The sequence below is a fragment of the Caloenas nicobarica genome, chromosome Z (genome assembly GCF_036013445.1).
Source record: "Caloenas nicobarica isolate bCalNic1 chromosome Z, bCalNic1.hap1, whole genome shotgun sequence".
NCBI lineage: Eukaryota > Metazoa > Chordata > Aves > Columbiformes > Columbidae > Caloenas > Caloenas nicobarica.
The window spans coordinates 91,881,631-91,895,916 of NC_088284.1; the positions used below are offsets into that span (position 1 = coordinate 91,881,631).

Consider the following 14,286-nt stretch of genomic DNA (forward strand, 5'->3'; position numbering starts at 1 on the left):
GAGCCACAGCGCCCAGGGCGGCTGAGAGCGGGCGGCACCGGACCCGCGCCTGCCGCAGCGCTCCCCGACCAGCGGCCCGCAGGGAAGGGACAGGCGGGAAGGGGCTGTACCTCAGCCCGAGGAGACCCGGCCTCAGCCGCTTCAAACAGCGCGGGCATCGGCGCCCGGCCCCGCCCCGCTCCGCACAGCGCGCGCGCAGCCCCGCCCCCGCGCCCCGTGCGCAGCCGCCGCCGCTGCAGCGGGGAGGCGGAAGCGGCCTTGGAGCAGAGGCAAGCCCCGCCCCCGCGGCTCTCCGCCGCGGTGCACTGTGGGCGGCGAGGAGCGGCGCTGCCGTGGCTGCGATTGGGCAGCGGCGCGAGGGGCGGGGCCAGCCCCGCCCACGGCCCGTCGGCAGGCTCCGCCCTTCGCTCGCGCCGCGGCGGTGGGTGTGCGCCGCGCGCCGCCGGGATGTGCCGGTCGCCGCGGCCGCGGCCGCTGCTGCTGCTGCCGCTCGGGTGCCTCGCGCTGCTCCTGCCGCCGCGCGGCGCCGCGGAGTTCAGCCCCTCGCTGGACAGCGACTTCACCTTCACGCTCCCCGCCGGCCGCAAGGAGTGCTTCTACCAGCCCATGCGCAAGGAGGCCTCGCTGGAGCTGGAGTACCAGGTGGGGCGGGGCCGGCCCGGGTCTCCCCGGGGCCCGAGGGGCCTCCCGGTGAAGCAGCCCTGGAGGGCGCCGGGCGGCGCCGCATCCTGTCGCGGCGGCCTCGCTGCCTTCCCCGGGCCGTGGGCGGGGCCGGGCGGTTCGGCTGCCGGTTCCTTTTTACACAGGCGAGGGTGCCCCCGCGGCGGCAGCGCCCGCCCCGGCTGCCGGCAGCTCGGTCCAGCCCTCCCCGGGGCTCCTCGCTGGGCTGCGGCCGCAGCCGCCTGGCGGTGCCCTGGCAGCGGGCGGTGCCCTGGCAGCGGGCGGTGCCCGGGGGGGCGGCCGCCGGTGCCCTTCCGCCAGCAGCGGCCCCGCCGCCTTCCCCAGGGCGCTGCCCGCCGTGCTGGGCGCTGCTGCGGGTCCGCGCTGCCCACGCACCGGTAACAGCTGTATGTCTGCGAGAAGAAAAATGCTTCAACAACTTAAAAAAAAATTCTAATAGATTTTTTTTTTTCTTTATACGATCTCAGGTTGCCATCCTTTAAAACGCCAAGGATATAGAAAGCTGATGGCTGTGACCTTGTGCAGTAACTCTAAAGCACCAACAGAATTGTTGCTGATGCACAAACCCTCACCTATCTTTGTGTTGATATTAAACACCTTTTATCTCAGTGATGAAAGTTTTTCAAAAAGAATCTTATTTAGCAGACTAACATTAAGGTCTTGATGCCCTTCTTGGGGAGAGCAGAGTTCCCCAGATATCTCTGGGAAAGATCTGGGCCTTTTTTTTTTCTCTTTTTTTCTTTCCATAAAGACTTTTTTTCAGTAGAACAGGCACAGTGAGAGAAGCTGCAGTGTATATTTTCCCATCCTGCTACTGTGCCTCAGAGTTGTCTGGGATCTGTCTTACCTTCTTTTTTCCTCTCTGCTTCCCAACTAAAAACATAATGCTGAAATTCTTGATTATTTTCTAGTTATTGTTACATGCAGAACTGAGCAAGAAAGATTGAGGTGTCGAAGCTTTGTTCAGAGCCTCGTCTAAGCAATACAGAAGTTTATTTTGCACTGACAAAGTAGGACTTTCTTTTAATCGTAATAAAAAAGTATTTTAGAGAGAACAAACGTATATAACAGTGAATTTATTTCTACTCAGGCATAAATTTCTCGGCACAGCTGGTAACAGTAGCAATTCATCTTTATATTTGAATGTGTACAAATGGAGCTCTGCATGTTATTGGAAATATATATTTATTTTGTACTTAATTATCCTGCATTGTTAGTGGCTAAAATATAGGAATATTTAACAGAGATGCAGGTCATTCTCCAAAGACATAGTGCAATAAACACAGATATGAAGTTTTGCTCTAGGTGTCTAGCCCTAAAGGTATTTCACTACGTATGGTTTTTAATTTGATCAGCTACTAGCTACTGATTTTCATTGTCCTTTCCCTTTTTTTGGTAAGTCTCCAGTGTCACTTTAAGTCGGTGTAAACTTTGCCCTCAATTTCTGCAGGAGCAGACTGCTATACTCAAATAGCTCACTGGAAAACAAGCAAACAAAGAAATCCCCTGGCATGGGCCTTAGTAATGTTGTAAAAATGATCTCACTCTGCCCCCTTATGCAGTTACTGCTTTCCCTATAGAGAATTTCTACAACACAACAAATGTGATGATACAGCTGTAGTCGTGTTGTACAGTTAAAGCAGCACAGCTTTATAATACTGTATACACTTATTATCAGCTTAGGAAGCTAAATACCTTCAATTCCGTCTCCCTTTGAGAAATGAGAATGCCCTGGGAGAATTCAGACCTTAAACCTGTGTTAAAAGGTGAGAACGTCTGTGGTGCAGCTTGGATTGCCATAAGTCTGCTCCTGTCATCTGCGCTGTTGATTCACACAGTAAAAGATCTTGAGGATGACCCGGCATAGATTGTGTTCTTGTACAAATATATATGTGCATATACATAAATGTGACATCTTTGTTATCCAGTTTCTTTTCTACCACTGACCTAGCACTGGTACTTACCCATCGATGATGTCTGCCAGAGAAGTGCTTGATTTAGCCATCTGTTGGTGTTCTTACAGGTTGTCTAACTCTGCCCGTTGATGAAATTGTATGCAGTCTTAAAAACTATTAGAGAAAGGTTCAGTCCAGCCTAGTGTGATTAGGTCATATTTAGTTTAAGATTTTAAATGGCTAAAATGCTTTTGGATTGAACCAGTTTTTAATCTGTTTCCAATTAACTTGGTGTGAACCCAGACAGATTCAGCTTTCAGATTCTGTGTCAGTTCCCTTACCTAAAAACGTTTGCCTTGCATAAAAACGTTGCCATCAGCAATGCAAACAGGAATTCCACTGGCTGGAAGGTTGTTTTTCTTTGTTTCACAGGTTCTAGATGGAGCAGGATTAGATGTTGATTTTCATCTACTGTCTCCAAAAGGTGAAACTCTCGTTTTTGAGGAACGAAAATCAGATGGAGTTCATACGTAAGTTTAAAATCTTCAAACTTAAAAAAAGCACTTTATGTAAAACTTCTGGTTTCTTTAACAGATATAACTAAAATAAAGGTTGAGTACTTTTTATTCCTTAGTTTACAAAAGACTTTCTAATAGGACAGTTTGAGAATACCCATTACCTTTTGATGAACACTGAATACTTTTTACATGGATTTTACCATGAAGTAAAGGATGTTTTTGTTTTAATTGTGGCTGCTAATGGTCAGTGAGCAAAAATAATTATTGTGAAAAAGGTCTCTACATTTAGTATCAAAATATCTTGTCAGTCATCTAAATAATAAGCTGAAAACTCCTGCATTTTTCCAGCCTTCTATCAACATATGTAGTAATTATTGTAATTGTACTATAGAATTAAGAATTCCACTCATATTATAGCTTCTTTGTCATGATTAACAATGGTTCAAACTCCTGATAAAGTCAAATGAAAGTAAAGTGCTGTTTTAAGCCTTTAGAGTCAGCGAGATTGTTTTGCTCTGTCTGCAATCTGTAATATGTCTTTAGAGTTCTTATTTTTATATACAAAGGTTATCCAGTTATTTCTAAGTGCATGATTGTCAGTCTTAGAGGGGAAAGTTACCTTTAAAAAACTCACTTTTTGAGAACCAGCACAAAAAGTGTAGTTAATTTGATTATATTTTGCTTTTATACACAGAGTGGAAACAGAAGATGGTGATTACATGTTCTGCTTTGACAACACATTCAGTACAATTTCTGAAAAGGTGATTTTCTTTGAACTGATCCTGGACAATATGGGAGAAGACAGGCAAGATCAGGAAGACTGGAAGAAGTATGTTACAGGCACGGACCTCCTAGATATGAAACTGGAAGACATTCTGGTTAGTATTTGATCTTTAATTCTTTTGAATGAAAGAACATTTTAAAAAAACCCTCAGCGTCATTTAGCCATTCTGCCTTGGTCTGGTGGTGCATCATCCTGGAAATTATTCCATTTCCATATATTGCTTTTACTGAGACATGAAGCCTCGCACCATGGGTCTCTTGTTTCCACACAGAAGTTGACAGTATTTACAGAAAGACCCTTGATCAGCAAGAAGAAACTGCATAGCACTCAAAGTCACTCTGTTTCCAACCCAGCTTCCTTTATTCCTTCTGCTGAAATGGGACATTTTTCCCTAGCAGCAATGAAATGCATATTTACAGTATTAACATATTCCTTAATCCCAACGATGTAGTTAGAATCACTGCGTAGATTTTTATCCTGTATTTGAAAATAAAGTACTGGCTCAGCCTCTTCTTCTCACCTTTGCAGAAGTGCCCCAAATAGTATATGGATTAATATTTCTATCTTCAGTAATTTATACATTATTTTATTAGTTTTTTTCCCCAAAATTTTTATTTCCATCTTTTCAAACTAGTGAACAGGACAGGAGTTAATCTGTACTCCACTGCAGGTTCACTTGTGCAGACGTTCTGTGAATGGTAATGTTTGCTTAAACTGTACACAGACCCTGTTTGATGTAGGATGAAGACTATTGCCAACTCAAAGCTTTTATTTCCTTTCATGATCATTAAATATTGATATTACTTCTGAAGTAAAGGATCATTTGGTGTTGTTAGTGCTTGGTAGGATGCAGTAAGCCATTGTTTGTTTGCTCATAGCTGCAGACAAAACAAAAAACCCAAACTACCATGCACAAACACTTAGTGAAGACACTGGTGTAGAGAATGACATTGTTTGTATTCTGTTTCTTGCCGTAAACAAAATGCAGACTTTTAAACAACAGAGTTAACGTTTAAGATCTTTTATAGGTGTTCAATACACATTTAAATAGTTACAACCAAATATGGCATCTGAAAAGCTGACCAGATCTTTAAAATTGGCAATTAGACAATTAGAGAAAACAAAGTTTATAGGGGAAATTGTAAAGAAAATCCCTCTCACACTAATCTCAATCAATATTTGAATGGATTTGATTGTTTCTTGTGTACATGTTGGTATCTCTTCCAAGAAAAAAAAAGGGCAGAACTTGTCTTTTTATTTGAGGTCATTGCAGATATTATAAAGAAGGTAATTTTTGTAAAGTTAACATTAGTATTTTTTTGCCATTGTTTACTTAGTCAAGTTATTACTTTCAAGTTCTGTAAGGACTTATATAAACACTTAATACTTTAACGTTTTAAAGATAAACAACATGTTTTCTGGGGAAAATGGGGACTTGTGTCTTATTTTTAAAGCTCTTTTATGGTGTTGATGTTCCTTATTGTGTAACGTATCAACTTTAGTATCATCTTAAAATTATTTGACTTCCAAAAATAGCTCTTTTGAAATATTTGCTAAATATGCAATAGAGGAAACGTCCATGGAGAAAATGTTACTGCTGGGTTTAACTTTGTTTGTTTGTTTTTTAAAAAAGAAATTTAAGTTTTTTTCTTTTTTCTTAATTTTTTTCTTATTTTTTTAAAAGTATATAGCTTCCTGTTACTGCACACATTACTCTTCTCACTAAGAGTTACTTCAGAGTCCCATAATTATATCAAGAACATAATTCAGCACTTCATGAAATGAGATTTTAGGTTTTGACTATTATGTTGTAGATGAAATATTAATAGATCATAGGATCAGGCATTTACTTTGTAAATGCAGAATAAGGAGTAGTGGGGCACAGCATAAGGAGTGGATGTTGAGCTGCTGTTGTGGCCACAGTGTTCATGTACTTCCTCTGGTTCCCAGAGACACAGTGCGTGTCCTTTGATTTATTATTGAAATTCTGTCAAAGGTGAAGCAGCAGTTTATAGCCACCACAGTGAAAGTATAAAAGATGGAAATATAACATTATTGTACTAATTTTCTTTTGCTACAGCTAGAGTCCTGATGGTAGTTTGCATTAAAAAGTGCCTTAATTTGATCATCCAGCAGGAGAAAAAACATCCTACATTTGCGTGCAGCTATGTAACTTGCTTTGAGACTCCTGTAGGGATCATTGCTTTTTACTTGTGTGAATACCTGGAGTCACAGTTCCCCCAAGATACGTGGCATATTAAAAAACTGATTTTAGGTTTGATTTCTGTCTCACTTCACTAGTCTGTAAAAGGGAAAAAACAAATTACAGGGTGTTTCAAAAAGATGGACCCAATTTCAAAGCAGTGTGATTTCAAATTGGGTCCATCTTTTTGAAACACCCTATACTATAGAACCTTAATCCTACGTTAATTAAGCCTTTTTAGGTGACATACAATACACAAGCTAGACAAATTAATGAAAATTCTGAGATGAGGTATATATTTTAAAGTGAAATTAACTGTCCGCTTGGCAAGAAATTAAATTATATGTAGTAATACAGTATTAGTATGTGTTGCAAGCTATACATTTAATTAAATGTCATTTTTTTTTTCTAAAAATATTCTTTTGTTACTTATCAGGAATCCATCAACAGTGTCAAAGCCAGATTAAGCAAAAGTGTCCAGATTCAGACCCTGCTCAGAGCATTTGAAGCTCGCGATCGAAATATCCAAGAAAGCAACTTTGACCGAGTGAATTTCTGGTCCATGGTCAACCTGGGAGTAATGGTGGTGGTATCAGCGGTTCAGGTTTACATGCTGAAAAGTCTCTTTGAAGAGAAGAGGAAAAGTAGAACTTAACATTCAGTATGACCGTAACAGTATAATGGGAGAGGGCAAGCAATAAACTACCAGTGAAGAAAAAAAAAAAAAAGAAAACATGACCTTTCAGATTGTTTTGAACAGGCAGTAGACATCAGGTTTTCAATTCTTGGTGGGCTTTTTAGTTATTTGGGGTTTTTTTACATGAACAGAAGGCCTTGCCCCCAAGCTCTTCCATTTTTGCAAGTGCTACTAACTATTTTTTTGTACTTGTAGCATTTGTTAATGACTAACTTCTGCAAAGTGCACAGGATGCTTGGTGCATATGCAAGGTAATGTTAATAACGTCATTTTTTTCATGTTCATGTAATACTTTAAATGGTAACTTAGACATTGGTTTATTTGCTGTTAAACATTGAGTGAATTTACATATGTGCCTAAGTGTTTACAGGATTGGGGCCCACAGGTGTGGTCTGTAGTTACTGTCATTTATCTTCAAAGTTACATGTTTTTAAAATCCTAAGCTTTTGTTGTACAGCATCATGGAGAAACACTGGGCTAACATGTAAGAACAAAATGACAACTCTTTTTATATACAGATGACTAACATTAGCACTTTAAATAAGCACAGTCAATGTGAAATTGAAAAGAATTGGAGAAAATAGGTGCAATTCCTGTTCATAAATCTTTCTGTCCTGTAGTTATACAACCCTATTTTCCTTTTTGACTGTCACATGAGATTTAAGAGACAATGACCATATGATATGCAAAGAAATGCACACACACCTTGAAATACGCTTTGCAAACTTTTAGTTACTGTAACCTCATGTAATAGATAATTTCCCAGTAACTGATTTCCACATTATTCTTTCCCTTTCCTAAAGGGAGGTGTCACAGTATGTGAAAACATTATCTGCACATTAATTTCTGTAGTCTCAAAATCCCCAAATTGCCAACTTATTATTAGTTTTTGTCTACTACATCAATGACTAACATAGCAGTTAATAGGGTGACTCACACAGGTGTGAAAAACCAAAGCTGTTCGCCTAAACTTTCCCTTTTTGCTGTCCCTTGTAAGTCTTTGAGCTGTGCAAGTACAGTGCAGTGCTCTCCTTTCTGGCTGTTTATATGAGTAAGGCATGAATTACATGAACAATAAGTACAGGCTTCAAATTTTAGGCTCAACTGAATATGTAATATCACTTAACTAAGGCAAAGCTTATCCTCAGATCAGCAATTTGTAATTTCTAGACAAAGTGGCTTTTAACAGTGTAGTGAGGGCATTTTTGCCAAATTGAGAGAACTTTTGCCAAAACCCCAGTGTGCAAGAATTAACCTTTTTTAGTAGTTCAAAGTTAGTCATTTTTACAATGTGCCGAGTCACTGACATTTCCTGTATAAATGTGTTAAACTACATTTTGTCACGTTAAAAAAATACTTTCTTAAAAAAAACCGCACACTTTTTAAAAAAAAAAAAAGTGTGTATTAGTGTTCTGCCAGTCATTGGTTCATCTGGGTATGAACAGCAGAATTGCAACTTTGAGACTTTGTGATTAAAAATTATTTTATGGAGATAAAACAGGGTCAACAGATGCATGAAGAAACACTTTGTTCAAGTGAAGCAGATGCTAGCAACTGCTACAGTACATAGAAACAGCACTTCAGCTTTAACTTCAGACAATTGGACATAGCAATAATATTTCTAAATAGTTTTTATAAGCAGAAGTATTATTCCTCACAGAATTTGTTATAGAGGGCTCCAAATGCTCAAAAGCTGTTGAGCTACCTTTTTTTTTTTCTGCAAAGCTTTGTCCAAAGCAAGATTGTTTCTCTTTAGGGTTCTGTGTATTTTGTTTTTCCACATGCTGCTTTCTATACTAAACTGCCTGGAACTAGAAAGCTTATGTCTGTGATCAGGACAAAGTCTAGGAAAAGTCTGTTTTTCCTGCTAGAGTGGCAAATAACATTTTTCTGCTGTTTCCCTGGACATCTCCCAGTACCAATATGCCACATATCTACATGAAGGCATAAGCCAAAGCTTACCGAAGTCAACTTGCAAGGTTTTGATCAGGTTCCTTCAGGACAGGCAATTAAGATTCTTAGGGCTGCGCCCTGTTTGCTATAAGAAAGAGGAGACTGATCTTCCCTCGCATCACCATGAGCGTGATGTTACAAACCATCTGCAAAATGCTGAACCAGCTCTGTGAAGCTGCGACTAAGACATCTACCTCTCACAGCAAAGCAACTAGATTGCAGCTTAGACCTCCACTAGGTGAGCTCTGCCAAGTTTTCCAAGGGCACCTCAGGGGATTTGGTTCCCCGGCTGCTCTGCTGGGCCCCTGACTGTGGTTATAAATCCGGTGGCAAAACAGCCCGGGCTATTAGCTTAAGCTGCTAATGAATGCAGACTTCTCTGATCAAAGACACAAGACTGAACTGCAGCGGTTTCTCCGATTACACATAGCAGGCTCTGGTAGAAGGAAAATAACAAAACAATTGTCAGCAGAGTTCATCTGGAAAAAGTTATTTTGCAACTCTGTATTTTCTCCCCATTCAAGGTTCTTTACAGAAAATGAAATGGAATAACTAGAAGGCTAACTGTGCTTTGACTTTGGCAGCTGGAATATGTTTATAAAAAGGTGAATGATTTGGCATTTCAGCTTGCAGTTAAATAAAATTTGATTAGGATTTTGAAGAGTAGATCGCTTTTGATTGTATAAAATTTACAGAGGAGAATATACTTTTTTCTTAATGGACTTTTTATTCAGAATTAAATGTTTTAAGACTTGCAGGTGTTGAATAAAATTATGCAAAACTGAAATTTTCAATAAAGAAAGTTCAAACCTGTGTTCGTGTTTATTTTATAACAAAAGAACAACGTTTTATCTATGAATGCTGCAAAAGATCAAGGATACTAAGCTAATAAACACTTTGTTTTTAGTAATGCAGCTTTTTCATTTCTTCCTCATGCAGCATTCAAATCCTGTTCTTATTGTAACCCCCAAAATCAACTTTATCAGTATAAATAACTTAAAGATTTACATAGGTGGCAGATCAGAATGACACCAACCTCTGATCTTTGTAACTTCAAAACAAAGTGTATTTTCTGTTATCAGATGCATGTCAGGTACAAACCTTATCCCCCCCCCCCCCTAATATTTGCACCTTGATTAATACTTTATTCCATATGGCACCTGCAGCTTATTACACAGAACAGCATAGCTCCCAGTTAGGCAGACAATAAGATTAGGAACAGTTCCAGAAGGGATAGCAGGTACTGTCTTGAGCAAAATTATTGTAGCAATCAATAATATTACTGAGACTTGTAAAGTTCTGCATTCAAAGCAAGAGACAGTAAGATCCTCAGGCCAGCCTAAATCAAGATAGTTTGGTATTAAATCAGCACCTGTGACTTTGGGAAACTGTTTGTCTAGTTGAGTGTTACTTGTTAGTAACTAAGAGTCCCAAGTTTCTCACCTCAAAAAAAAAAAAAGTATCCCAAGGAACAGATTAAGGGAATTTGTAAACTTGTGATACCACAGAAAAACAGCAGCAAATGATAACTGAACTCCAAAAACACTTCACTGCTCTAACCCAGTGGTCATTTATCTGTCCTCACAAACACTTTTTAGAAAGGATTTTACAGAAGGTACTTTGTCTTGATATTCTAACTTGTATACATGTTTGTGCATTTCTAACAGCGGTACATAAGTCACATGAAACTGAGAAGAATTTTAAAAATTTATTTTTCAGCAGCAAACATCAGTAGACAATCTGATGACTTGTTGAGTGCTTCCATTAATTCTTACATTTTCCTCCTCTAAAGAAACAATTTCACAATGTATTTTCATTTCTGATTTGGTATAGTCGACACATTAAAAACACAGGGAAAACCAGAAGGAAAACAGGAAACTAGTACCACAGAATATCAAACTCTAGCAATTAAGAATCCTATAAGTTACTACTATTACTGTAATAATTTCACATTATTCATAAGAGAATATGGAAGGTCCTGAGACTGAAAGCTCAGAACTTTGGAGCAGTTTTTCCAGCTTAACCAACTAATGCACATGACAAATCCAAGCTTGTTTACCATTTCGTAAGACTTCTGAGAAACCTGGGCTAGTCCGGAAGCCTGCAAACTACATTGTTCCAATAATGAAACAGGAACTTCCTTCTTGTGTTTTGAATCGATGAAGTAGATATAATAGAATACTAAGGGTACAATGTTATGCTGCCAGATTGTGTAATTAATAGTAGAAGAAACAGTGGTTTGACTTGAAAAGGTACCCAGGCAGTGAAAACTCTCCAAAGCCATTTTGGACAGACATCAGGAACACCTGCAGAAGTTCCCTTTCCTGGTCTCTCAACCATGACAGGCAACACCTTCTGCCTTATCTTCTACGTATAACACACCACATGCACCTCAGACTGGCCCGAGCCCACAGCAGCATCTCCTGTGCCCACAGAGCAGCACTGCCCATTCAGTCAGCTCCTTTGGCAGGTTGCAGCACTATCCTGGGAGTTCAGGACCACGTGGTACAGTGGCACCACTACATTAAAAAAATTTTATTCCATCAGCCACAGCACTTACAGTTTTTTTTCCCTTTCCTGAGTATTTTTAAAATAAATACTTACATGGCAATCTGTCCTAAGGACTCATTATCCCCAACAGTTACTTAAGACAGCCTGGGACTCAGTAGATTGAGCTATATCTGATGTCTTTAAAAACTAAGAGTTCCTGTGCCTCCCCTACAAGAACAATTCTCTTTGAGATTGTTTAATGTCAAAACTTACCAACTTTTGGCACAGGCAGGAGACATGCAGCTTTAGTTACCGCTGAGAAACGGCTTATGTCAACCCCTTCCTTTTCCATGCTTTCCTCTAGCTGCAGTAATACCCTACCACAAGAACTCACTATTTGGACAGGAGGAATGCCACCACAGAGGGGAAGCAGCACCACGATTCATTAATTCTCACAGAGCAGATCAAAAGCTATATGCCTTATTGTATGATTTTGTTTTCAAAACCAACAGTTTACTTCAGGTACCTGTTGATTTTTGTCACAGATGAAAATAATAAAATGGTAAAAAAACCCCTGAAATATGATAGTAAACACACCTAGACTGCTTAAGTTTCACCAGAAGCATCTGAACATCATCATCTTCTCTCATATTTCAATTGCTATAGTTGAGGACAGTTAATGAGACTCGGAACCCACACAGCTTAGAAGTCCCTTTCTTCCCCTAGAGTGTAATGAGTTTCTGGAAACAAGAGATCTTCCTTCATTCTCCATCTGCTACCTGCTAAATTGGAATACAGGTGTGTAAGGAAGGCACAGAGCTGCCAATAAGAGTTCTAAAAGCATACATCTGTAGTCTGTATCTTTGACATTATGTTAAAGGACCCGACATTAACCATCTAATTAAAGACATTTTTCTATTATGCTGGAGGGTTTCAGGGAGTGGTAAAAAAAAGAAAAAAAAAAATCGAAGTCTTAAGTTGAAAGATACCTATGACTGTCCATACCAAAAGCTTCTGTCAGTTCCAGCAATCTCTGTTCCAGTTACTGAGAAGACTCTTGATCACATTCTCTGGACAGGAAGAGGGCAGAACCAGACCCCAGAACTGATGCTGCCTCTCCTGACACCATTCTTCCCCATCACTTCTCTCCCACAAGCTGGTACCACAAGATGGGGAAGAGGAAGGTGGCTCAGGGGCCAAGCAGCCAAACAAGTAGGAGTTCTAAAGCTTCAGCACTTACCTCTGAATGACTGGGAGGCAGGTAAGCACCTACGATACCTTGGCTCATTACCACAGAAGAAAACACATGGGAGGAAAGAAGGCAAGGATTGAATTAACAAGTTTTATATATATATATATTTTTTATATATATATATATATATTTTACAGCCCAAAGGCTCTTTTTAATAAACATTTCATAGCCCATTTAAACTTCCTTAAAAACTAATAATTTCCATTGTAAATAAATACATCCAAGTTGTTTCTCATTGTATTACTTGGACTTGTGTATTTCTACACATAAATACACATATTACATATATTTATATATACATTTCTGCAACAAGCCAGTCACTCTCCCTAGCCAGTTTGTCAGAAAGGACAGTTCTGAGTGTGGATTTTGTAAAAAAAGCAGCACTTTCCCTGATGAAGGGAAATCCTCTATTGTTCTCTTAACCAATTCTTAGTTTTACCTTATCTCACCCTTTTTAAACTCACTTTTTTCTCCTGCTACCACTATAAACATGTTAACATCCTACAGCCTGAAAACCTTCCCAATCATTCATTATTTCCCTTTCCCTGAATTTCCAACCATTGCTGATCATCTCTAGGATTTTACTATCTTAGTGCTTTTTCCATCTCTGCTATCATGCTACCAATTCGTGAAGTTACAAATACCAAGTTAGAGCAAGCAGGCAAAAAACCACAAAGTAGGCAACCTGATTAGTGTTCATGAATGAGAGAAACATGTACATAGCAAAACAATATAACTATTGCATTGGATAATGACACAAGTGAAAGCAATAGCAACAGTATTGTGAATATTCATTAGAGAATGGCAGAGCACAAATGAAGTACTTTGAAATGGTGATTATAAAACGACAAACTTTATTTAAAGATAGAGCTATTAATTAGCTTCTTGCTACAAAGCAGGTTTTGAAGTAAATGAGCTTATTAGAGTAAGACTACAGATATCAAGATCACAAGTTAATGCCACTAGACTGGACATTAAGTAAAGAGAAGACTAGGAAACAAAACCACATGGAAGTCAATCAATGCCAAACACAAAATAGCTGATGATGCAAAGATAAAAGAATATTTTCAAATTCAGAAGCTGGAAACAAATTAGAACAAGCGTAAAGAAATACACACTGGTGAAATAATGTCAGTGAACAGGTTAGGAGAAAGACAGTATGAACTTTGAGCTACAACAGTATTTGAAAAACTAGTATCTGCAAGGCAAAAATATCTTTGTATCAATGAAAACGGGAACAACTGTTGATGTTATGGTATATGGATCTCAATACCGGAATATGAAAAAACTTGGAAAAAAAATAGCAGAGATGAGCTACCTGAGATGAATATTAAGGGATTCAGAAATGAAAACCAAAAAATCATAACAATACAAAAATCTTGTTTCACTGTTGCTGAACAACAGAAGCAAAAGATTAGCAAAAGCATTGAATTCCAAGCCCATTCCCAGACTGTGCACAGCTTCTAGTCATCTTTTGCTTCTCTTCCTATTGTCCTGCACTATCTCTTCTAGAAGACAGTCACTCCCCTTTCAACTTTCTTCAAGGACTCCAAAGGTGTCTCTTCCTCTGCCTTTCTCTCCTGTATACCTCACCCATAGATGATTCCATTTACAAAAAAAGAAATCAGCTTTTCTACAAACTTTAGGTTGACAACTTGGGATTTTTTTCCTCACGCATTACTGTATTTTTGGACAGAACTGGGGTCTCAATAGATCTGACACCTCCACACGGGTGTTTAGGCAGTAGCTTAAGTTCAGCATCAACCACACACAACTCACCATCCCAAACTCTTTTCTCCATTTCTAGAAAATA

General features: G+C 39.5%; 1 protein-coding gene across 1 annotated transcript; it reads left to right on the top strand.

Annotated features, from left to right (window-relative positions):
* The first annotated feature begins 386 nt into the window (after nt 1–386).
* On the top strand, nt 387–7,639 carry TMED5 (transmembrane p24 trafficking protein 5). The gene is made up of 4 exons (XM_065657723.1): nt 387–642; nt 3,009–3,106; nt 3,789–3,972; nt 6,518–7,639. Exons 1-4 carry the CDS (start codon nt 448–450, stop codon nt 6,734–6,736), a joined length of 696 nt encoding a protein of 231 aa, XP_065513795.1. The 5' UTR covers nt 387–447; the 3' UTR covers nt 6,737–7,639.
* Nucleotides 7,640–14,286: the final 6,647 nt, after the last annotated feature.

Bases quoted from the DNA above. Each gene is read 5' to 3' on its own strand.
- TMED5 (XM_065657723.1), top strand. From the start codon at position 448: ATGTGCCGGTCGCCGCGGCCGCGGCCGCTGCTGCTGCTGCCGCTCGGG. The intron at 643-3,008 runs GTGGGGCGGGGC...TTTGTTTCACAG, and splicing joins CGCTGGAGCTGGAGTACCAG to GTTCTAGATGGAGCAGGATT. The intron at 3,107-3,788 runs GTAAGTTTAAAA...TTTTATACACAG, and splicing joins AAATCAGATGGAGTTCATAC to AGTGGAAACAGAAGATGGTG.